Raw genomic sequence first — 22,281 nt, 5'->3', positions numbered from 1 at the left:
TGCACTCATCTTTACAGCCTGTGGGAAGTGCAGTCATCTTTGTTTTATAGGTGAGGAAATTGAGGTTTACAGAGATTAAGTAACTTGATGATGGTCATAAAACTAGTAAGTGGGGAAGCTGGGGTCTGAAACCAGATCTAACTCTGAAGCCCATGCTTTTCCCATTATAACACTCTGCCTCTGCGGCAGAAGAAAATGAAGTCAATATAACCCTGAGACCGTGAGCCTGGGGTATAAGAGTAGCTCACGGCTATGGGTGGGGGCCGGGAAACTGGGAAAGGGGATCCTCCTGAAGAGGAAGACATCCAGGTTTTTGCTTTTGTTTTGTTTACGAATTCTGTCAATTTTAAAGCTGTGTATGCAGGTGGGGTGATATCCAAGGGGGAATATCCTGTAGACAGGAACTCTATAGGGAGGGGGAAGAAAGACAGGGATGGACCGTACTGAGAAGTCACCTGCAGACAGGTGGTAGGTGTCTGAAATGTAAGAACAGACAAGCTCCTTGAGGGGGTAAGTGTTGGAGTAAAACACCAGGAGGACAGGGCTGAGTCTTTTGGGAGTCCCACAGCTAATGGCAGTGGGGCAAGGGAAAAGGAGGGAGGGGCAGGCCCCACCTACACGCACAGATGGTCACAAGCACACGCGGCCATTCTGGGCTTAGGTGCCTGCCAGTGCCAGCTGAGATCATCCTCCTTCTGTTCCCTTCTTGAAACTTACCCATTTTTCAGGCACAGCTCAGATTTCCACAACCCCAATTAGAATTTAAACTCTTGTTCATCTCTGCAACTCCCATATGGTTAGCATTATGTTTGGCACATAATAGGTGCTAAATGAGTATTTATTGAGCTGAACTCAACAATTAAAGAGACAGAGAGAAACTATTTGGGGACGACAGTTAATTAGTCTTTCTGAGCCATATCTTGTTCATCTGGGGAATGGAATAATCACCGTTAGGATTAAATGAGGTATGTAGGTGAGGTATTTCGTACAGTGCCTGGGACACCGTTGTTCATTAGCTGGTAAGTATTACTATTTGCTGGCAACAATCCATGGAAGTAATCAGATGGGAGCCTAGGGGTGAAGGATTTCAGGAAAGAAGGAAGGCTCAACAGTTCCAAGGCCCTTTGTGTATCACAGCTGGTACTCTCTTCCTCTGTCTCTGTCTCTCTGTCTCTGTCTCTTACCACACACACACGTGAGCGTGCACATGTGTGCACACCCACAATGAGGTATGTTAAGCAAACTATAAAACTCCTCCACTGATACCCTCTAGATTTTTTCTCCTGACATAAGAGGAACTTCTTGGTCATCTAAATTTGGTCCTACAGTGGATAGTAGAAATGACCTTCGTGGCTGATTGCACGATATTTAACATCAAATTGTTGCAAATTTTGACTCCAGCTAGATAATGAGCCCACTTGTATATTTTGTTTTTTATTGGATTCTCTAAGTAAAAGTGTCTACCTCACAGTTTGGCAGCTGCTGTGGGAGAGAAATGGGGTCCCCAAGAGTCCTGGAATCAGCAAGCATCACATTGTCAGGCCTATTGCAGACAGAAATCACTATTCCCTGACACAAACCCCTCTCTGTGATGAAACAAAGCCGCTATGTGGCAGGCCTTCCCAGCAGAGAATTTTCTCTCCTCTGATGAGACCTGAGGAGAGATGAGGAGACAGAACAAAGACCTGGCATCTGGAGCACAATTGTGGGAAAAGGGTCTAGAATTTTCCACGATCTGTCAGTTCTCTTTTTTTCACAGCATCTATCTCCTGGTCAGCAACTTTCTCCTCACCTTTGGGCCTGAGTGTGCACCCAAGGTCCTGGGTTTATCCCCTAGAATGAGGACTCCAAGAACCAAGCCTACTGTGAGTTGCTGTGGGCCAGCTCCCTCAGGACTCGGTTTCCCTGGAGGCCAGGCCTACTGGACCTTGCCGCCTGCCCCACTTCTGCCCTCCCTGGTTCCATCCTTGAATTTCCGAGAAAGCCCAACCTCTTAGGCTCTGCTCTCCACCCCTTACTCCCCTCCCCCCACCTACCAACCCACCCCTTTTCAGGGCATAAGGGACCTTTTCTATTTGCAGATCCTAAAGAAGCTTGTTGCCAAGGTGACAGGAGCAGGAACAGCAGGGAGCCATGGGGGAGGGGCTCTGCCCCCAAACAGCTGTCAGTGGGAGCAGTCCCAGCTGGGACTATAGCATTTGCCTGTTCTGGGAGGACACGGCCCCCAGGGGGACACATTCCTCTCCGCTATGATCCCCCACTGCCCCTCACCATAGGTCTCCACTGGTTATTCTCCCTGGGGGCAACCAGCCAGCCAGCTTGAAAATGCTCCAATAACCAACAAAACCTACCACCCCCCTTTTCTCTCTCTCTCTCTCTCATACACACACACACACACACACACACACACGCATGCGCACATGCTCTGATCCCTCCGTTCCTTTGCAGTGGGTTGGCTGGGCAGGAGGCCAGAAGTTACCTCTGCCTGGGGACCCAGGACCCAGGGCAGGTGCTGCTTCAGGCTGCCCCCACCAGGTCATAGGGATTATTTCCATCTTGTTTTTTGTTCCAGAGGCCCTGAGAGGATCCAGGGCATCCTAACCCTCCCCACTGCCTTCCATTTAGGAGGTGGGGGTGGGGCAGTGGAACCAAGGGCTTACAGAGAGGAAGGGGTAGAAGGAGAAAGAAAGAATGGGAGGGGCCGGTAGGAGGCAGGAACCATGCAAAGCCCACCGATTTGTGTGGTCTAGATACGGCTCACAGCTGCTCCATAGGAAAGTTCTGTGGAACCACTGCTCTCTGTATTGCGTATACACACATAACCCTAATCCCAGGCCATGCCTGAGGCCCTGGACCTCAGCCTGTAATTCACTGGTGTTCACCTTTACAAGGTTCAAGAGAAGAAAGCCTCCCACTAGACTCTGTAAATTGCAGAATTTAGAACCATCCGACTGTGAGCTTGGGATCAGGTACAGGAAAGGCCTAGGAAAGGCCCAAATTACTATAAGAAATGAAAGAGGCAAATACGGCTTAATGATTAAGAATACAGAATCTGGGGGTGCCCACGTGGCTCAGTGGTTAGGTGGCCAACTTTGGCTCAGGTCATGATCTCACGGTTTGTGGGGTCGAGCCCCACGTCGGGTTCTGTGCTGACACCTCGGAGCCTGAAGCCTGCTTCGGATTCTGTGTCTCCCTCTCTCTCTGCCCCTCCTTTGCTCATTTTCTGTCTCTCTCAAAGATAAATAAACATTTTTTAAAAAATGCAGAATCTGGCTAAGCCAGCCACGGAATTGGTTCCTGGTTCTGCCACTTACTACTTATGTGACCTTGAGTGGCTTATGTAGTAAGTTCTTGGGCAACTTCTCTGGGTTAGTCTTCTTACCCGAAATGGATAAACATGGCTACCTTACTGGGTTCTTTTGAAGGTTAAAAGGGGTGGTGTGCATAAAAATGCCTAGGGAATGGGGGTGCCTGGATGGCTCAGTTGATTAAGCATCTGACTCTTGGTTTTGGTTCACATCACGATCTCATGGTTCATGAGATCGAACAGCCTGCTTGGGATCCTCTCTCCCACTCTCTGCCCCTCCCCCACTCACGCTGTCTTCCTCTCTCTCAAAATAAATAAATGAACTTAAAAAAATGCTTAGTGTATAATCTAGTATACAGTAGATGTTTTATCAGTGCTGGTCCCGTTTCTTCCCGGTTTTCTTGAGATTCCGGGGTTGCCTAGCACCTTTAGGAAGAACTCAAGAACTGGCCTTGCTTTTGAAGGGTCCTTAGAATCTAGGGGGCTGGCTTAGATCTGGGGAGAGGCTACATTTTGGCTTGGGTGGGAATGGGGTTCTCAGGAAGTAGAGTTTGTAGTTTGAATGGGAAGGGTGAAGTGGTGATTTGGGGTCCTTGCCCTAGTCCAAGCTGCTGTCAACTCATTATAAGATCTCCAGGCTTTACCCTTTGAGCCTAGTTTGTTTCTCTGTAAGAAGAGGCTGGACTAACCTCTGAAGAAAGCAATGCCAGCCAGTGAGAAACATCTGGAATCACAGGGCAGTGAGGCCTTGGTTGGGGGCTGCCTTCCTCAGCTTAGCAGTGACTGTCAGAAGGCAGAGATTAACCAACTATTTGTCCTTGAAACCTCAAAAAGGTAAATAAAGGACTTTAGCTCAGATTCTGCCTTGCTCACTATCATGACATTGGACTTGTGCTTTCCTCTGTCTTAAATACCTCCCCCGACTTTGTCTGTAGGGTGAACTACTCATGCTTCAAGACTCATGTGCCATTTTCTCCGAGGGACAGGATCTCTGGCCCATCCTCCCAGCAGTGAGCTGGCCATGTGTGCCCATACCTACCTTGGACTTACTCTATAATAGAATTTATGAAATTGAACGGATTTGCTTATATATCTGGCTCCCTCCTTTTGACTGCACACTCGCTTAGGTAAGGATGTGTATTTTGACCATCTTGGTTAATCCAGTAACCAGCATACATAGGTTCTCAAGAAAGAAAAAAATGCAGGTGAGATTGGACGGTAAAGTGGTCTGGATGAGGACAAAGGGTCACTGGTTACCTCAGGGGTGTGACCAGGGTGATTCTCTTTTTAATGCAAAGCCATGTGGTCTCTCACCATATGTACTTCCATGGTCTAACAGCTTGGTCTGATTCCCTAGACTGGTAAGTCTAGGCTCTCTGCAGCTTTTCTTTTCTTTTTTTTTAAATTAAAAAAATGTTTTTTCATGTTTATTTATTTATTAAATTTTTTAATAAATCTTTATTTATTTTTGAGAGAGAGAGAGACAGAGTGCAAGCAGGGGAGGGGCAGAGAGAGAGGGAGACACAGAATCCGAAGGAGGCTCCAGGCTCTGAGCCATCAGCACAGAACCCGACATGGGGCTCGAACCCACAACCACAAGATCATGTTCTGAGCCGAAGTCTAACGCTTAACCGACTGAGCCCCCCAGGTGCCCCTCTCTGCAGCTTTTCTAAAGAAAGACTGCCTACGGTAGGCAAGGCTGGGAGTCTGTTAGCAGGCAGGGAGAGAGGTCTAGCCTCAGGGAATGCTGAGTCATCCCCCAACCCCCCACAGATTCTGCCTCACAAGTAATCTGGTTTTTGTTGTTGTTGTTTTTTAATCTTCTAGATTTTTTTTTTTTCTCAAGTGTCGCCCTCATTGGCAAGCCTTTTGGGATCCCCTCCCCAGAGCTAGATGGCTCCCCTGTGCTCCCGCGTATCCAGAGCTCACGGATATGACGGCGCTTACCACACTGTACTTCACAGCGCTCGTCTACCACCCAGACAGGGCCCTCCCTGGAGGGCAGGGCCTGAGTCTCATTTATCTCTGCACGTCCAGAACTGGCAACGTAACTGGCAGAGATTAGTCAACAAATGTCTGTTGAATGATGAGAAAATCAACTTCCCACACTTCCTCATCTCCCTGAGTGGTTCTTACGTGCATCTGGCTGGCCCCTGTCCTTTTTGCTGACACTTAGAGAATTTCAAAATAGTCCGGCTGCCAACCTCCGCTCTCTCATGGCTGAGAGCTATGATTGTGTGCTCCGAGATTCACCACCTTCAAGCCCATCGCGAAGGACTCATTTATTCCAAATGATGTGGCTTCCTTCTCTCAAGCTAGAAGGAGGCCTGGTACAGAACCAGGAACCGGTGAACTTCTCAAGATTGGAAGAGGCAAGAGAGACATGGGGCTGGTATCTTAGCACGTCCATGGGAAAAAGGAACGTTTGGAAGTTTTCCCCTACCCCATAGTGCTCCTGAGTTTTCAGGGATAGGATCCTTGTTCCTGGAGCCCTTACCTGGTGCGATGAGGGGGTGGGTAGCCACAGCGGGCACCATCCGACTGAGCCCAGCCCGGCCCTCCATGCTCCCTGGCACACCGTTGTTACCATCTCCTTTCTTGAGTGGCTCCATCACACTGTCACTTATGCCAGGCTTGGCACCTGCGGGGGAACCCTGAGCGGTGTTTCTGCCTTGTGACGGGGTAGGCAGAGGCTGGCTACCACCTGGCGTGGGTTTCAGGGCCAAGCTGGGCAGGACAGGCTGAGTGGGGGTAGGGCCCGAGGCTGCTGCAGCTGGTGTCTGCTGTGTTCGGAGGGTCAAGTTCTGTACCTGGAAAAGAGGGGTCTATAGGAGTCCAGAGAAGGTGGGTAGGAGCAACGGCAATACACAGTTAAGATAGGGAAGGAGTTAGGGAGGGACCTAGGAATGGCTATACAGGATAGTGGGTTGTAAAATCGGAGAGAAAGAGAGAAAATGAGTTAGGGGCTGAAAAAGGAACCAGGAGCAGGTAGAGTTTCTAAAGGGGACAAGAAAGAGTGCTAGTGATTGCATCCACCGGCAGAAGAAATGGAATTCTGAGAAGGGATGACTGTCTAGGCTGGGGCGGGCTCTCTCTCCCTTGTTACCTCCTCTCCTCCCCCAAACTATCAGGATGGGCTGCATTGCATTTAGAAAGAATTCCCAGCTACAGCGGGGCATGGGGCTTCCCACACTCAAAAAGGCCAGGGCAAAAGTGAAAGTTAATTGACCAGCACAGCCACCAGGCAAAGGATTATCTTGCCCTCAGAATAAATAAGGTTTACGCCAGGATTCGTGCGCTTACTCAACCTGGCCCCTGGTGCCCTCTGCTGGACGCACGGAGGCTGTGCCAGACTTGCTCTGACAAATCTGATGATCTCGGCTACCAAGCGCTCTCCAATTCTGTAGCTGGGGTGGGGGTGGGGGGTTCTGCCCCACTGCCCATAGAATCTTTACAGCCACAGCAGTATCTGTGTGCTCCCAGCAGAAGGTGGGGACCCAGGACTTATCTTTGCTCCCTCTTCCATGCCATCTTCCCCCAAACTAGAGGTGCTAGCGTGTATAACCAGAGTGGGATTTTCCACTTGAAAAGCAACGCAGAAGATATACTGGGGAGGGTGTCAGGTAGAAAGCTAGCAATGACCACCCATTACTGGCAGCCATGTTTGCCTCAGTATGCTGTGCTCTGACTCCTGATCTATGTTTGTGAGGGAACAGAACAGAGCCAAGGGTGGCTGAGGCCTTCTCAACAGGGAATTCATTAAGGAGTAGACTAAGTCTGGGAGCATCGGGATGTCCTGTCTCCCCCCGGCTTTCCTAGAAGATCCCAACCTTTCCAGAGTCCAAGCTCCTCCAGGCCTTGTGCCCATACCCAGTCTCAGTACCCCTCTACGGAGGTGCCCACCCCCCTGCCCTCCCACCAGCATGGAATCCTCACCTGGGCGGGGGTGGGGGGCCGGGCGGGGGAGCCAGTGCCGAGCTCAGGCTGCACAGTAGCGACGGTGGCCGTGGGCGTGAAGATGAGCTGAGGGGACAAAGGAACAGTGCCGCCTAGGCTCCTAGCTACCTGCACCAGGTTACCTGGCTGGGCCTGGAATCACAGGAAACGAGGCGCCTTTTACCTGCCCAATGTGGGCTCAGCCACAGGACAGGACGGTTCAGCCAGGGAGCAGATATGGGGAAACAGGGAGGCAGGACAGGGAAAGAGTCCAAAGGGGGCCACCTGAAAGTCTCAAGAGGCTTGTAGAGTCCTGATCCAGGCTGGGCAGTGAAGGGGAGGGTGGAGGAGAGCCAGTCTGGGGATGCAGGTCGGGTTTACTCCAGAAGCCTCTGGAGCGGCTCATGAGGAGCTCATCCTAGAGGGGCCGACATTCCCGGGACACCCTGAAGTCATTCTCTCCACAGCATCCTGGGGAGCAGGGACCTAGGGCGCACACAGATGCCCTAGGACCTCTTTCCAGGTCTAACCCACTCCTGACTCCACGTCTGGGCCAGAACAGGACTCCCCTGCACGAGGGATCAAATTAGATGTGTTCTTTTCTCAGTCTGTAGCCAAATTTAGATTCTGGTAGGGGGTGTGCAGGGACAACAGTGGTAGAGGAACCAGGGCGCCCAGAGCCATACTCATGTCTGCCTCTCCTTCCGTGGGGTACAGGCTACCTGGTGCTCTCTGAATGACACTTCCACCCCGCGAGCCTAGCTTGGTGCCCATGTGGACGTGCTGGTGTCCCACAGGCTGCTTTCCCCAGACCTCCGAGAGGCATGTCGATGTCTACTCCTCTGTGCCTGCGTGCCCTGCTTTGGGGAGGGAGGCAGACAGGCTTCAGGACTCCAGCTGGGGCAGGTGAGGAGGACAAGGGAATGAGTAAACTGAAGACAAGGGCAGGTTTGGGCAGTGTCACACTGCGGCCATCCCGTTCCCTAGGAAGTAGAAGGTTGTTCCGTATACTGTGTGTCTATGAAGCTATTCCCTGGGAATGGAACGTCCACAAACAATGAACTCAGAGTCAAGAAAGGAAGTGCTGGGTCAGGACCAGAAAAGCTCCAAGCGTCAAGTTCTGGTCACAGAAGCAAAGTGGTAGTGGTGGTGGAGGTGGGAGGGGGGGCGCAGGTAGGACTGTATTGTCTTCAGGAGGGCATGTCAAGGAGCTGAAGGGAGAAATCTTCAGGATGGGAGACACGAGATCAGAGTTTGTGATCTGAGCCCAACACAGAGCTGGAAGGTATTGCCTCCTGGGGAGCATGCTGCTGTTTTCCCTGGAAATTCTTCTAAATGTGAGGAACCCATAAGGTTCCTAAGGACCTTTGCATCCCTTAGGGACAGGTATAAAGGACAGATTCTAGGTATGCACGTCCAGGGCTGATACCGTCCTGAGCACATTCTACACATTCAAACAAGCTGAATTAATGAGTGATAGAGTGACCTGATGGGCATGGGGTCCCAGGTGGGAGAGCAGTGGAGGCAGCAGCATGTCCTGGAGCTGAATGCCACTTTCATGACTTGGGCTGGAATACACCTTTGGCTCTTGAGCTAGCGGTGGCCAGTCCCTACAAGGATGGCCACAGGGGCCAAGACCCCATTTCTGTACAGTACCTGGATGTCTGTGCGTTTGCTTATCTTAAGTGACCAAGTGTACTGGCCATCTGGGCATGAGCCCCTGCATTTTCTACCCTAATTAATTTGGGGGAGCAGTTTCTGAGAAGAAGAAGACAATTAGGGAAGGAAAGGAGGCATCATGGGCAACCTTCTCTATTTCAGCCGGGAACCCCACCTGTCCTTGGGTCACTGAGCCTGTACCAAAGCTCCCACTCAGCCTTCCAGGCGCCCTCTTATTTATTCCACCCCTTACCTCTTGCTGCCTGTCCCTTGGTGCTCCTTCCCACCCACCTCTCTAGCCTCCTAGTTCCCAACTTGTCTGCCTTTGTCCTTCCAGCCCACCTGAGCCGTGGCCCAGGCTGGGTACTCACCATCTGTGCCCTTAGATACATCTGCGCTTGGCTTGCAGTCAGGGCCGGAGAAGACGTGTTACCCAAGAGCACGGCCTGCTGGGCGATGCCTGAGGCTGTCGCTGAGTTGACACTCTGTGCCCGGTTGATGAGCTGGGCCGCTGCTGGGGAGGCTGCCAGATTGATCTGATGGGAGAGACACACACAGTGGGAAACAGGAAGTTCTGTTGGTAACCTCTGTGCCTCCCTCATCCATTTCTTTCCCCGTCTTCTGTTCCTTGGTGGATTCGGCCTTCTCTAGGACCATCTCTGGTCCCTGGGCCCCTCAGCACTGCCCCATCTCTGGCCTACATGTGGAGCTGCAGGGAGGGTCCAACGGGGGAGAGACTGAACTGTAAACACAGAGCCTGGACACCGGCATGAAAGAGGACAGAGACTTACTGAAGGGTTAGAAAGAGGCAAATGCTTCTTTTTCTGGCAAGAGTAATAGATTCCAGCCATGACTGCACACGGCTAGGGATTTACCACCTGGGGCTGGGAGCCTTCAAGCATCTGGGGCAAGGAGGAAGGACCTGGTCCCAGAGCTATGGGCTCTACCTGCGGCTCCCCAACCTACTCACCGAGGATGACTGGGCTGGGGCCTGTGCAGACACATTGCTGCCTGAAGTGCTCCCTTGTCTGTTGGCCACCAGGCTTGCCTAGAAAAGAACAGTTTGTATCGCTAGAGTCCCAGATCTCCCCCAATCAGTCCCCGAGCTCTCAAAGGAAGGACTTTAGGAAGTACTATAGGACAGCGGTCAGTTGTCAAACGCCTAGGGTCAAACCCCCATTCTACCTCATCTGCGTGTGACCTTAAGCACGGGCCTCAGTTTCCTCTTTATAAAGTGGGGATAATAACAGAATCTACCTTGTGGCATTGCGGAAAGGATTAAACGAGGCAAAGCATTTAACATAAGCACTCAAATCGTTAGCTATCACTGTTACCCATCTTCCTAGGTCTCTGAAGCCCTCTGCTCCACCCGGCTCTATCAGATCGGGCTCCCGGACTCCGCCAGAGAGTCGTGCACGTGCTGTCTGGCACATCCAACCTGCCCCCCTCCCTGTGGCTGGCTTCTCACTCTTCCAGGGTCAGCTTCCCATCACCCAGCAGACGGGCCTTCCCTGGCCACCCAGTCCAGGGCACCTCCTTGTTCTTCAGTCAGAGCGAGCTGCTCCTCTTTCGGAGTGCTTATCACAACTCGGAGACTTAGGTATTCTGTTTCCTGGTCTCTCTGGGGTTCTGTTTACTTGCTGTCACCCCGCTTTAAGCTCTGAGAAGACGGGGTGCACAGTATTCAGTGTCTGACATGGACTGTGGTAGGTGCATAAAACTTGTTGAATGAATGAAGGAATGAATGAATGAATGAGTTCCTCTCAGCCACCAAGGACAGACAGGAAGCTGGGTGGGCCACGGCCTTCTCTTGTGAACAACCCCGTGGACCCTCGGCCCCTCCCGGTGGTGTGGTGGTGCGGGGAGGAGGGGTCCCCCCAGCCCTTCTACCTGCGGCCAGAGAGTTCTATCCTTGCACTCACGGGCCCGGGTGAACTTGGGGAAGGTGCCGGACCCTCTCTTGGGCAAAGGAGCATGACCATCCTGTCCACTCGCCAGGGGAAGAGAAGGCCCGGGGAAGCGCGTGCGGCACCTGCTCCCCCTCCCTCTCGCTTCTGCCACCCGCCAGGCCCGCTCTCACCTGCTGCACAGCCGCCAGGCTCTGGAGCTGGGCGCTGCTGAGGTGCTGCTGCTGGAGCGCTGCCGTCTGCAGCATGAGGTGCTGCTGCTGGGCCGCGTACATCTGCTGCAGGTACTGAGCCGCCGTGCTGGGCTGCCTGTGCAGCGCCTGCTGGATCACCTGGGAGGGGAGAGCCGCGGGGACTCGCTGCGGACCCGCCCCTTCCATGACGAGGCCTTGTCAGAGGACAACCCTGGGGCCTAGCCCCTTGCCCTAGGGAGGCGGGAAGGCAACTGCCTTTTGGACTTTACACTCCTCTGCCTCGTCTGTCTGTCCTGCACATCTTGGGCTCCTGTGCTCCTCTCCAATCCACCTGCTCCTGCTTCAGCCCCCTTGGGGAAAGTCAGAGCAGCACAGTGATGCTCTGACCAGCTCTGGGTAGTGGGGCGGGGTGGGGGGGAGTGCGGCACAGGGAGATAGGGGGTCCTGTAAGCCTCCGGTGACACTGTGTCCCGTGCCCGGCTTGTTTGGCAGCCCCCCTCCCAGTCATTCCCCACTTTCAGATCTGGGTGACTGGGACACTGGATGGTGACAGCAGGGGAACCAAAGCCCAATAAAGCAGAGAGAAGGGAAGCGGGTAGGGGAGAGAGAGGCAGGTCCGAAGGGGGGCCTATTCCAGCATTAGCAACACGGCTAGCCAAATGAAAACAAGGGCAACAGCCTCCCAGCTGGGGCTGCCTCCCAAGGTCTGCCCCCTAGCTGCCTGTAAAGTCCTATCCGTCCCTCAGAAGGTCCCCTTGGTCTTGGAGAGCAGACCAGAGCCACAGGGATGACGCATTTCTCTTGTATTCTTTCCCCCTCCCCATCGGTCCCTCTTTCTGACCACCATCACCATCACCTGGCTTTACTGCTGCTCCTCTTTCCTGCCACCGTCTCTAGGAAATGACAAAGGCTGCCTTTGATCCCGCTCCCTGCTCTTCACTCCCAGCCCCCCAAAGCCTCCCCTCACCCCCAGGAACAGAGAAAAGGGAATGTCTTTCCTCCAGCCCTGAGATCTTCTGTCTTCTTCTCCTAAGCCCCAGGGACATTTCTCCTCCTTCCTCCTTACCTGGTCACCCTCCTGCCATCTCTTGCTGCCTGATGCTCCACGAGGGTCCTGGCCAGGCTTTGGCCCTCTTGCTACCCTTAACTCTGCTAACTCCCTGGCCATGGGGCTTCCCCCAACCCTGGCTCCTGCCCCCAACTGGCAAGCATCCACTCTGGCTCTCTCTGGCTCAGCGTGGATTTTAGGGTCGGTGGCTCTAGGACAAAACCATTCGTGGGCTCAGATTTGGGGTACTGTAAAACCAGGCTGATAATCGCGGATTCTTCATGGGCTCTGGGGTCTCCTGATTTCCCCCACCCCATCTCAACTCTTCAGGTCCCACTCTCCTTCAGCATTCTCTCCCCTCAGTTCTGTTTATTCCTTGTCCTCTCCCAGAATTCCTTCCTCTTCTCCCTTTCACCTATGCCTCTCTATTTTCCTTGGACTCCTGATCTCCTGGACCCCCCGCAGTCCAGGCAGCAGCAGCAGCGGAGAGATACTGTGGCTCTTCCTCACCAGAGGGTTGGTGTCAGGGAGTGGAAACGGCAGGGACCCTGAACGGTTTGGCTTGGGTACACAACACGACCGCGGGTGATTCCATCTGCCGGAGCAGAAACCCCATATTCCTTGTACCCGGGGATGGGATGAGGGCTGGGAGGATGGCATGTCCCGACGTGGGATGCTGGGAACTGTTCTCAAACACTCATGATCGGAGGGGCCGGGAGGAGGCTAGTGTGGGGGGCGGCAAGGATGGGTGTGGGAAATGTGCTTTTATTCCGTGGGAGGCAGGTAACTGGGAGAGGAAAGATTCCAGAGTCTCTGATGGTGTCTTCAGATGCTCTCACAGTCTGCTGCGGCCCCTCCTCCACTCTCTAATCTGCACCCAGGGCCAAGGCAGGATGAGGTCACTGGTCTGGTACATCCATGCTGGATGAGCAAAGTTACTTGGAGTAAACACTTGTCAGCTGTACATGCTCTTTTCCGTCTGTCTTATCTGGGAGCCTCAAACACTGTGCTGTTTTTCGTCTTGACCCGGACGAGTTACTACCTTCTCTGAGCCTCAGTCTTCTTGACCATGGAAGTGTGCTTGATAACCATTTTCAGCTGGAGGAGAAGATAGGCCTGCCGTGATCCTCGCAGCGCGGGTACCAAAGCAGATGGCGATGCGTGGGCACGACTGCGTTTGGAGCCATGTGTCATCACCCGGGAGGCCTTGTGGCACACATCACCCGGGAGACACTTTGCAAACTGCTCCTTTAGGGAGATTTCCTTGGGGTTCCTTTTTGTCCTCGCAGACACTTAAGTTTTGTTACGGGGCGACGGTCCTTCAGATAGTGGGTCGAGGTTGTGGCTGAGCAGCTCCCAATCATTTCTCCTGCTTGTTATTTTTACTTGTCCCCACCCCCACACCCCCTTTACACTTTCACCTGCCTATCATCCCAAATAGCACTCTGGGATCTGAATCACCAGGTGAGACAGGGATTTTCCAGGTCTGAGAAGTTCTCCCACTCTCCCCAAAGCTCCTTGATTGGACCCATCTCACGTCACATCTCCTCTAACTGTGCCTCAACATATATCCCTGAACACACTCCCCGATGCCCACTCTACCTCCCATGCCCATTTATTCCCCAGACCATGCCAACACGTCCTCCCAGCTAACCCCAACATGATCGAGGAATACAATCTCTAGATCAGCCGGAATCTTACCTGCACGGTCTGCCGGTCAGGAATGCCGCTGTACACAGAAATCTGGGGCCCGGCAGGGCGGCCACTCCCACCACTGCTGCCACTGCTGCAGCCGCTGCTGGCACTGCTGGCGACACTGGCACTGCTGGACGTATGGGGGACTGGCAGCTCATTCTCCATGGCCTGCGGGCTGGCACGGTCAGCAAGCTCCGAGGGCAGAAGAGCAGGCGGATGCTGGGAGCAAAGAGACAGAAGTGAAATGTCAACCAGATGCTTCCTATAGGTCACACACATACTCACCGGCTTTCCATCAGCCCAGGGTGATGAGGCCTGAGACACGCCTGCCCGCGGAAGGACACGGCCAGGTGTGGTTCGCCAGGTGAGATTTGAAATCGGATCTGCCTGGTTCTGAAGTGTATGACCTGGCACTCCCTCCTTCTGCTGGAGGGGCTGAAATCTGCACAGAGGTAGATTTCCTACAATGGCCTTCCTGGCGGTCATCTTAGGGGTCATCTCTCACCCCGTCCCCGGCCCCCCCCCCCCCCCCCCCCATCTACCTCTTCACCTTTGGGATGGAGAAACTGAGCAGCACAGTGCTTATTATCTGTCTGTATGTGTATAGCCGATCAGTGGAAGAAATGGGATTAAAGGTCTGGAGAGAACAGAGGGAGAAAGAGACGGATCAGGAGGCAATAAAATAAGCCGAAGTGTTTATTTGGTTTTGTCTTTCAAGGCCAGAAGAGCTGCCAGTGTGTTTGGAGTCTCTGTTTTCTTGATGAAGTATTTAGTGAGTGCTCTCTGATCTAACACTGAGCATGGCGCTACATTAGGCAGTGTGGTTAAAACTGCAGGCCTTGGGACCGGAAAGACTTGGGTTTGAGTCCTGGCTCTGCCGCTTACTCGAAGGGAAACGCTGGCAAATCACACTTCTCCAACCTTCTGTCTCAATCTGTCAGATGTAAGAATACACGAATTGGTTAGGAGGACAAAGTAAAATAATGACACGAAGTGCTTAGTAGAGTGTCAGGCAAATACTCCATGCTCCACAACATTGGCTGTTGTTGTGGTTATTAAAACTGTCCCCAGTCCGGTTCCAATAGAGCAGTCGCCTTCCAAGGTGGAACTGGCACAGCCTCCTGGAACCTTCTATTCCAGTCACTAAAGAGTGCCAGAAATTCCCTCAGGGACCACCCTGTGATCTGGATTCAGAACGGGAAATCTACACATCCCCTTGAAGCATGTGTTGGGAGATGGGGGGCTCGGAAGGAAGGAGGGGTGGTGGGGAAGGCAGACCCAGATCTGTGGTCGAGTTCCCCTCTTTCTTCTTTCATGCTATTCCTAAAATTCTCATTTCTATATATGAACTTTTCCTTCTGCCTATTCTTTCCTGTATCTAAAAACAACACTCATCATCCCATCACAAACACTGAATTCTCTGCTTGCAGAGTATGCCAGTTTCATAAATGGAAGAAATAATATGATTTTTCACACTAACAAGAGCATTGATTAGTACAAAAAACTAAAATTGTCATTAATGTCCTGTTGTCTTCTTCCCAGGGCCGCTCAGTTTGGAGGCTGTCAACCTCTGACTGGGTGGGTTTCACAGTGAGCTGAACAAAGTGGGGGTGAAGGCTAAAAGGCAGGGATGTGGGGGTAAGGAAATCCAGGCCACTCCCAGTTGGCAGTCAGCAAGTTGAAGTTCGGAGGCCTGTGGCTTCCAAGGCAGGACAGCAACCTGCAAACAGCACTCAGGACCTGGGTCCTTGAGCAGTGATTTTCCCTAATGTTTGTATGTCTTTTCTTTTCTTTTCTTTTCTTTTCTTTTCTTTCCTTTCCTTTTCTTTTCTTTTCTTTTCTAAGTTTATTTATTTATTAGAGAAACAGAGACAGCGTGAACGGGGTAGGAGCAGAGAGAGAGGGAGAAAGATAATCCCAAGCAGGCTCCACATTGTCAGTACAGAGCCCGACACGGGGCTCAAACTCACAAAACTGTGAGATCATGACCTGAGCCGAAACCAAGAGTTGGATGCTTAACTGACTAAGCCACCCCGGTGTCCCTGCATGTCTGTATTTAGTGCCACAGGGCAGGGCCCTTGTCCATGAGTTCCCTTTGTCCAGAGCTACACTCAGTTCTGGGCCTCATTATGGCCATCACTTGTCAAGGATTCTTATAATGAAAACAACAATGCGGGAATCACTGAAACCGCACAGAGTCAACAAGTATTTCCAGGGCTCTGCTCAGCTACCCCCCCCCCCCCCCATATCTTATGTTCTAAGGAGGGACAGGTAGGCTGCATAGAAAGGAGTAGAAGGCATAATTCTGATCTTGCGGAAACTGACAAACTAGTTGTAGAGATGAGGCTCACTTGAAATTTCAAGGATCACCACCCACAAATCAGAGTTCTGTTCAAACATGGAAGATCCCATAGAATCCCAAAGTCTTCTTTTAGTTAGATGCCTCACCTCCCTTTCCCAAAGCGTTGACCAGAATTGGGTTTCAGTTCCTACTTGCATTCCGCTCTAGGAGGTCTCAGTGGAAGTACTCATAACCATAAAACATAAACTGAGAAGATGGCAGCAGCCACAGCAAATTAAGGATAGGGTAATCTACACATCCCAAATGATCAAGCCTCAGCTCTATTTTGTCTTCCTTTTGCAGCAGCTAGGGCAGATCTCATGCACAGAGTGTACTCGATCCTTGTTGAGAAATAAAACAGGACAAAGTTCTAAAGACCCTCCTGTATGGAAACACTGCACAGGCAAGGACAGCAACTGCTCCCATGCTGGGGAGGGAGACTTAGCAACATGGGGACACAGACACAACGCGCTTCCTGAACTCTCTTGCCTGCCTGTCTCCTTCCTTCTGCTGGTAAACAAGCCTTTCCCTTCTCTCTTCATTCTTGCATTCTTGGCTTCTGCCCCCATTGCCTCCACCTGGCCTTTTCTGTCTCATTAATTTTTGTCCCCAACCCCTGGCTTTTCAGTTTTCCCATTCTTGTTCCTGCTCCCCTGTCCCTATCCTCTGTCATATCTGTGCTTCCTGGTGCTGGCCCCATCCTCCTCCTTGGGGAGGATCACACTCACCTGGATTGTGCTTTGGCTCTTGACTCTTTCTCTCTGACAATCTGGAACGTGTGCATGCGTCTCCCCCTCCCCCTCCTCTCTCACTTACCCAGGTCCCATCGATCCTGAGTGGTTGCTCTGCTTTACTGTAATGAGCTCTCTCTCCCTGTTCCTGACCTCTGCTCTCTCCCAACAGTGTCCTGACCCCACTCACCTGTCCTGCCCATGACTGCCCTCACTCTGCCGCTGCCTGTCTTGCCTCCAGTGCTCTAGTTCTCTCTCTTCTTTCTCATGGTCTTCCTGTCTGAGGATCTACAGCCTCCCCTCCCCCACCCCACCCCGTCCTGATCCAGCAAATTCTCTTGCCTTCATTCAAGGCGTGCTCTAGATAGTGCGTGTACCCGCCCTCTCCCTCCATCTCTCTGGCTGGCACTCCCTGTTCTAGCTCAGGCTTTTGATAGCTACTGCTATCTTTCAAGTGTATGCTCCCTCTTTGGCTCTCTCTCACTCACTCACGCAAAGCAGAGGAGGGAAGGACAGACTGCCTAGGAGATGAGGGAACACTTAAAAGGAGAAGTGACAGTTGAGCTGCCAGAACCCACACTTTCTCGCTTTCACAGCATAAAGCTGCCCTATCCCCCCTTCTACTCAGTCACTTCTAGAACCTTCTGCGATCAACAAATTCCTAATTCCCCCCAAATCTGAACATTTACTGAACATCTACCACATTCAGGGTGCTCTTGCTAAGGACTGGGGATAGAAAAGAGGTAGAAGATGTGGATCCTCACTTTAAGGTTTTCACTTTTGTAGGCATATCAGAAATGGTGAACCCTAAGGCCTTTTGCCCCAGAAACAAAAAAATGCACAAACACAAAAATGTGCTTACAATTGCAGAGCTTAACGAATCTTTTGAAGCCTGTCCACTAACTCTGGACTAAGCAGCTCTGCTAGGTAGAGATATGGCAGGAGATACATATTCAAAGATAAAAATATTATTAGCTACCGTATGCCGAGTTCCAAATGAGTGATGGGGACAATATTTGCTAGTGTTCAGAAGAGTGAGGCGCAAGGTATGTGTGCAGTGGGATAGATGGACAGCGGAGGAGGGTTTACTTCAGGCTTTATGAAGCCCAGACCTACGCTGCTGCTGGATAAACAGTCATGACTGTGAGATGGACAGTGCCCAGCCCATCCCTCTGGACTTTCTCCAGTGGCTCGGTTCTCCTAGGAGAGGCAATGTACTAAAGGAGACAGAGCATGGAATTAGAAGTTGGTTACTGCCAGCTTTGGGAACCTGCCCACTGTTGCCATTGTATGGTGTTGGGCAAGGCAGTCTTTCTCTCTTAGTTTGCTAACCTGCAAAATTGGGCACCCTGGTGGGGTGGTGGTGGTGTATGTGTGTGAGTTAATCTCTCGGCCCCATTTCACTTTCTAACCTTATACAGGCATGCCTCAGAGACATGGTGGGTTTGGTTCCAGGCTACCACAATGCAAAGAATAGCACAATAAAGGGAGTGGGATGAACTTTTTTGTTTTCCCAGTGCACATAAAAGTTATATTTATGCCCTACAGGTGTCTATTAAGTATGCAATAGCAGTACGTCTAAGAACATAATGTATATACCTTACTTAAAAAATACTTTATTGCTGGGCGCCTGGGTGGCTCAGTCAGTTAAGTCTGACTTTCGATTTCAGCTCAGGTCATGATCTCATGGTTTATGTCAGCACGGAGCCTGATTGGGATCTCTCTCTCCCTCTCTCTCTGTCCCTCCCCTGCTCACACTCGCTCATGTGTGCTCTTTCTGTGTCTCAAAATAAATAAATAAACTTAAAAAAAACTGAGGGGTGTCTGGGCGGCTTAGTCAGTGAAGCGTCCAACTTCAGCTCTAGTCATGATCTCAAAGTTTGTGGATTCAGGCCCTGCATCGGGCTCTCTGCTGTCAATGCTGAGCCTGCTTCGGATCCTCTGTCTCCTTCTCCCTCTGCCCCTTCCTGGCTTGCTCTCGCTCTCAAAAAGAAACATAAAAAATTTTTTTTTTTTTAATGTGGGGCGCCTGGGTGGCTCAGTCGGTTAAGCATCCGACTTTGGCTCAGGTCATGATTTCATGGTTCATGAGTTCGAGCCCTGAGTCAGGCTCTGCGTTGACAGCTCAGAGCCTGGAGCCTGCTTCAGATTCTGTCTCCCTCTCTCTCTGCCCCTCCCTGCTCACACTGTCTCTCTCTCTCTCAAACATAAACATTAAAAAAAATTTTTTTAATAAAAAAATAAAACTTAAAAAAAAACCCTTTTTAGTTTTCAATACTTTATTGCTAAAAAATGCTAATCATCATCTGAGCTTTCAATGAGCTGTAATCTTTTTTGCTGATGGCAGGTCCCGCCTCAATGTCTATGGCTGCTGCCTGGTCAGGATGGTGGTTGCTGAAGGCTGGAGTGGCTGGGGCAATTTCTTAAGATAAGACTACGATGAAATTTGCTGCATCGATTGGCTCTTCCTTTCACAAACCATTTCTCTGTAGCATGCGATGCTGTTTGATGGCATTTTACCCACAGTAGAACTGCTTTCAAAATTGGAGTTCAGGACTCTTAAACCCTGCTGCTGCTTTATCAACTCCGTTTATGTACTATTCTCAAGTCTTTGTTGTCATTTCAACAATCTTCACGGCATCTTTACCAGGAGGAGATTCCATTTCAAGAAACCGCGTTCTTTGCTCATCCACAAGAATCAATTCTTCATCTGTTAAAGTTTTATCGTGAGGTTGCAGTCGTTCAAATATAATAATGAAAACGTTCGGAATACCGCAAGAATTATCGAAATGTGACAGAGAGACACAAGGTGAGCAAATGCTGTTGGAAAAATGGCGCCAATACACCTCCTTGACACAGGGTTTCCACAAACCTTCGATTTGTAAAAAAAAAAACACGGTGCATGTGAAGAAGAAAAGAGCTATGCCTGTTTTCCATGATGTGAGTCTACTGCTCTTGTCTGGGGGCTCTGCTCTCTTTCACCAAATACAACGTGCTCAGGATTTCTTCTGTTCTTTAATTTTGATGAAGTCCCATTTATTCATTCATTCATTCATTCATTCATTCATTCATTCATTCATTTATTTCTTGGTGGCTGCCATATCTAAGAAACCACGGCCTAATCCAAAGTTATGGAGATTTACGCCTAAATTTTCTTCAAAGGGTTTTATAGTTGTAGTTCTTAATGTAGGCCTTCGATCCATTTTGAGTTAACTTTTGTATATAGCATGAGGTAAGGGCACAACATTATTTCGTTTTCATTTTTTAAGCCGTGGTAAAAAACACATGACATCAAATTTGCCATTCACTATGTTGGGAAGTCATTGGCACCATCTACCGCCAGAACTTCTTACCACCCCAAACAGAAACTCTGTCAGTATTTTAGCAGGAACTCCTCATTCTCCTCTTCCCCCTGCCCAGCTCCTGGTAACCTCTGATCTACTTTCTGTGTCTATGAATTGGTCTAGTCTAGATATCTCATGTAAGTGGAATCATACAACGTTTGTCCTTTTGCGTCTGGCTTATTTCATGTAGCACAACGTTTTCAAGGTTCATCCCTGTTGTAGTGTGTGTCCTTTTCTGGCTGAATTCCGTTATATGTAAACACATTTTCTCCATTCATCTGTTCATGGACACTTGGGTGGTTTCCACATTTTGGCTACTGTGAACAACACTGCTATGAACATTGATGTTTGAATCCCTGCTTTCAACGCTTTTGGGAATTACATAGGAATGGAATTGCTGGACCATATGGCAATTCTATGTGTAGCTTTTTGAGGAACCACCAAACTGGTTTTCCCAACTTCATTCTTTTGCATGTGGACATTCCTGTTGTCCCTGCACCATTTGTTGAGTCACTTCTGTTCTTGGGCCCACACGACTTCCCCAGCAAGCTTCTGAGTATGGCAGATCAACCCTCCACGAATTGACCCTGCCTGCCTCGCTGGCCTCATTTCCCACCCTTTTTCCACACTACACTCTCACCCAGCATATGCCAAACAACTTGAAGGTTTGGATGCCTTGTTCCCTGTTTACTAATGTAGTTTTACTCATGCTATTCCCTTCCCCCGAAATGCCTCTCTTCCATTTTGCAATTAACCAACTTGATCTTCAAAACAACTTGAGTCTCCCCTGTGAAACGCTCACTCAATGCAACCTCAAAGCAACACTTCTCTTGCTTCCTTCGATCTAGGTCCTGACATCTTCCATTAAGCCATCCAGTTGGATGGCTTCCCCACAACACTTTGTGTGCTTACCTCTTTCCTAGCACTCATAATGTAGTATTGCAAGAAAGTGATTTGCTTTTGTGTCTGTCTTCCCCACTGAACTCTGAACTCCTGGAGAACAGGGGTCATATCATATTTTCCCATATAGACCTGATGTTTCATTCAATAAATGTTAAATAGAACTCTTTGAAAGGCACCACACTTGGCCCTACTTCTCATTTGAAAGCTCAGCTTAATTTCTTCTGCATTCAAAGAATTCTCCCAAACTAGTTTAAAACATACACCACTGGTGATTTAATTTCTGCACCTGCCACCAAGAGTGTCCATACTACTATGGTTATTTATTGAGCACCTACTACATGTCAGCAATATAAGAAATGCTTTATATCTTTTAAGTTTATTTTTTATTTTCTGAGAGAGAGAGAGAGAGAGAGAGAGAGAGAGAGAGAGAGAGAGAACATGGGCATGAGAGGGGGAGGGACAGAGAGAGAGGGAGAGAGAATCCCAAGCAGGCTTTGCACTGACAGCGTGGAGCCCGATGTTGGGCTCGATCTCATGAACTGTGACATCATGACCTGAGCCGAGATCAAGAATCGGATGCTTAACTGACTGAGCTACCCAGGCGCCCCAAGCGATACTTTACATATACTCATGACCTCCCTTATGGTGTAGGTTTTATTCTCCCAATTTTGTCAGTGAGGAATGTATCTAAGTAACTTATCTAAGGTCATCACTGAACTAGGATTCAAAACTGGGCCTGAGCTCTTCCCATTACACCTCTGAGACTCTGCCTATAGTCTCACCTTGGGCCATTATTCAGTGGCATTGGGCAAAGCCCCTCTCAGAGCATACTAGACTTTCAGAAGTAGAAAGGAACTGAGATCACTGAATTTAAACTCTTGATTATTTATGTCTATTACATGTTTTATATTTACAAAATAATCCATCCCTCTCTAATACATACATAAAAGATAATATGCACATGTACCCACCAACCAGTTTAAGAAATCAGACACGACCATAATCTCCCTTGTTTTTGCTATGTAAAAACTGAAGCCCAGTTTTCAGGGAAGTGGCTCACTCAAGGAGTTATGGCTCCTTTGACTCTCCTCCAGTAGCATGGACAAGGAAGGAACACCCAGAAACCTACTAGACTCATGGTGGTGGGGATTTACTCAATCAGAGGGTTGGAGTTTGACCCTGAGGAGAAATCAGAAGCTAGGGTCTTGCCATATGT

At 50.2% G+C, this 22,281-nt stretch overlaps 1 protein-coding gene across 4 annotated transcripts in view; it reads right to left on the bottom strand.

The window, feature by feature from the left end:
- Positions 1-22,281, bottom strand: part of PHC2 (polyhomeotic homolog 2) — a 115,883-nt gene that overhangs the window by 39,392 nt on the left and 54,210 nt on the right. For 2 of the 4 annotated variants that reach the window (XM_019429773.2, XM_019429774.2), the window contains exons 2-7: positions 13,753-13,965; positions 10,983-11,141; positions 9,873-9,950; positions 9,274-9,438; positions 7,244-7,396; positions 5,805-6,117 (exon numbers count right to left, since the gene is read on the bottom strand). In XM_019429773.2, the coding sequence (XP_019285318.2) occupies positions 5,805-6,117; positions 7,244-7,396; positions 9,274-9,438; positions 9,873-9,950; positions 10,983-11,141; positions 13,753-13,911 (1,027 nt within the window). In that variant the 5' untranslated portion in view covers positions 13,912-13,965. The remainder of the gene's footprint in view (positions 1-5,804; positions 6,118-7,243; positions 7,397-9,273; positions 9,439-9,872; positions 9,951-10,982; positions 11,142-13,752; positions 13,966-22,281) is intronic. The other 2 variants (XM_019429775.2, XM_019429776.2) reach the window with 2 other exon arrangements.

This window comes from Panthera pardus, unplaced genomic scaffold (assembly GCF_024362965.1).
Source record: "Panthera pardus isolate Hobbes unplaced genomic scaffold, ASM2436296v1 HiC_scaffold_11, whole genome shotgun sequence".
Classification (NCBI taxonomy): domain Eukaryota; kingdom Metazoa; phylum Chordata; class Mammalia; order Carnivora; family Felidae; genus Panthera; species Panthera pardus.
Note: the sequence above shows the minus strand (reverse complement) of the source record. Positions and strands in the feature narration are given on the sequence as shown.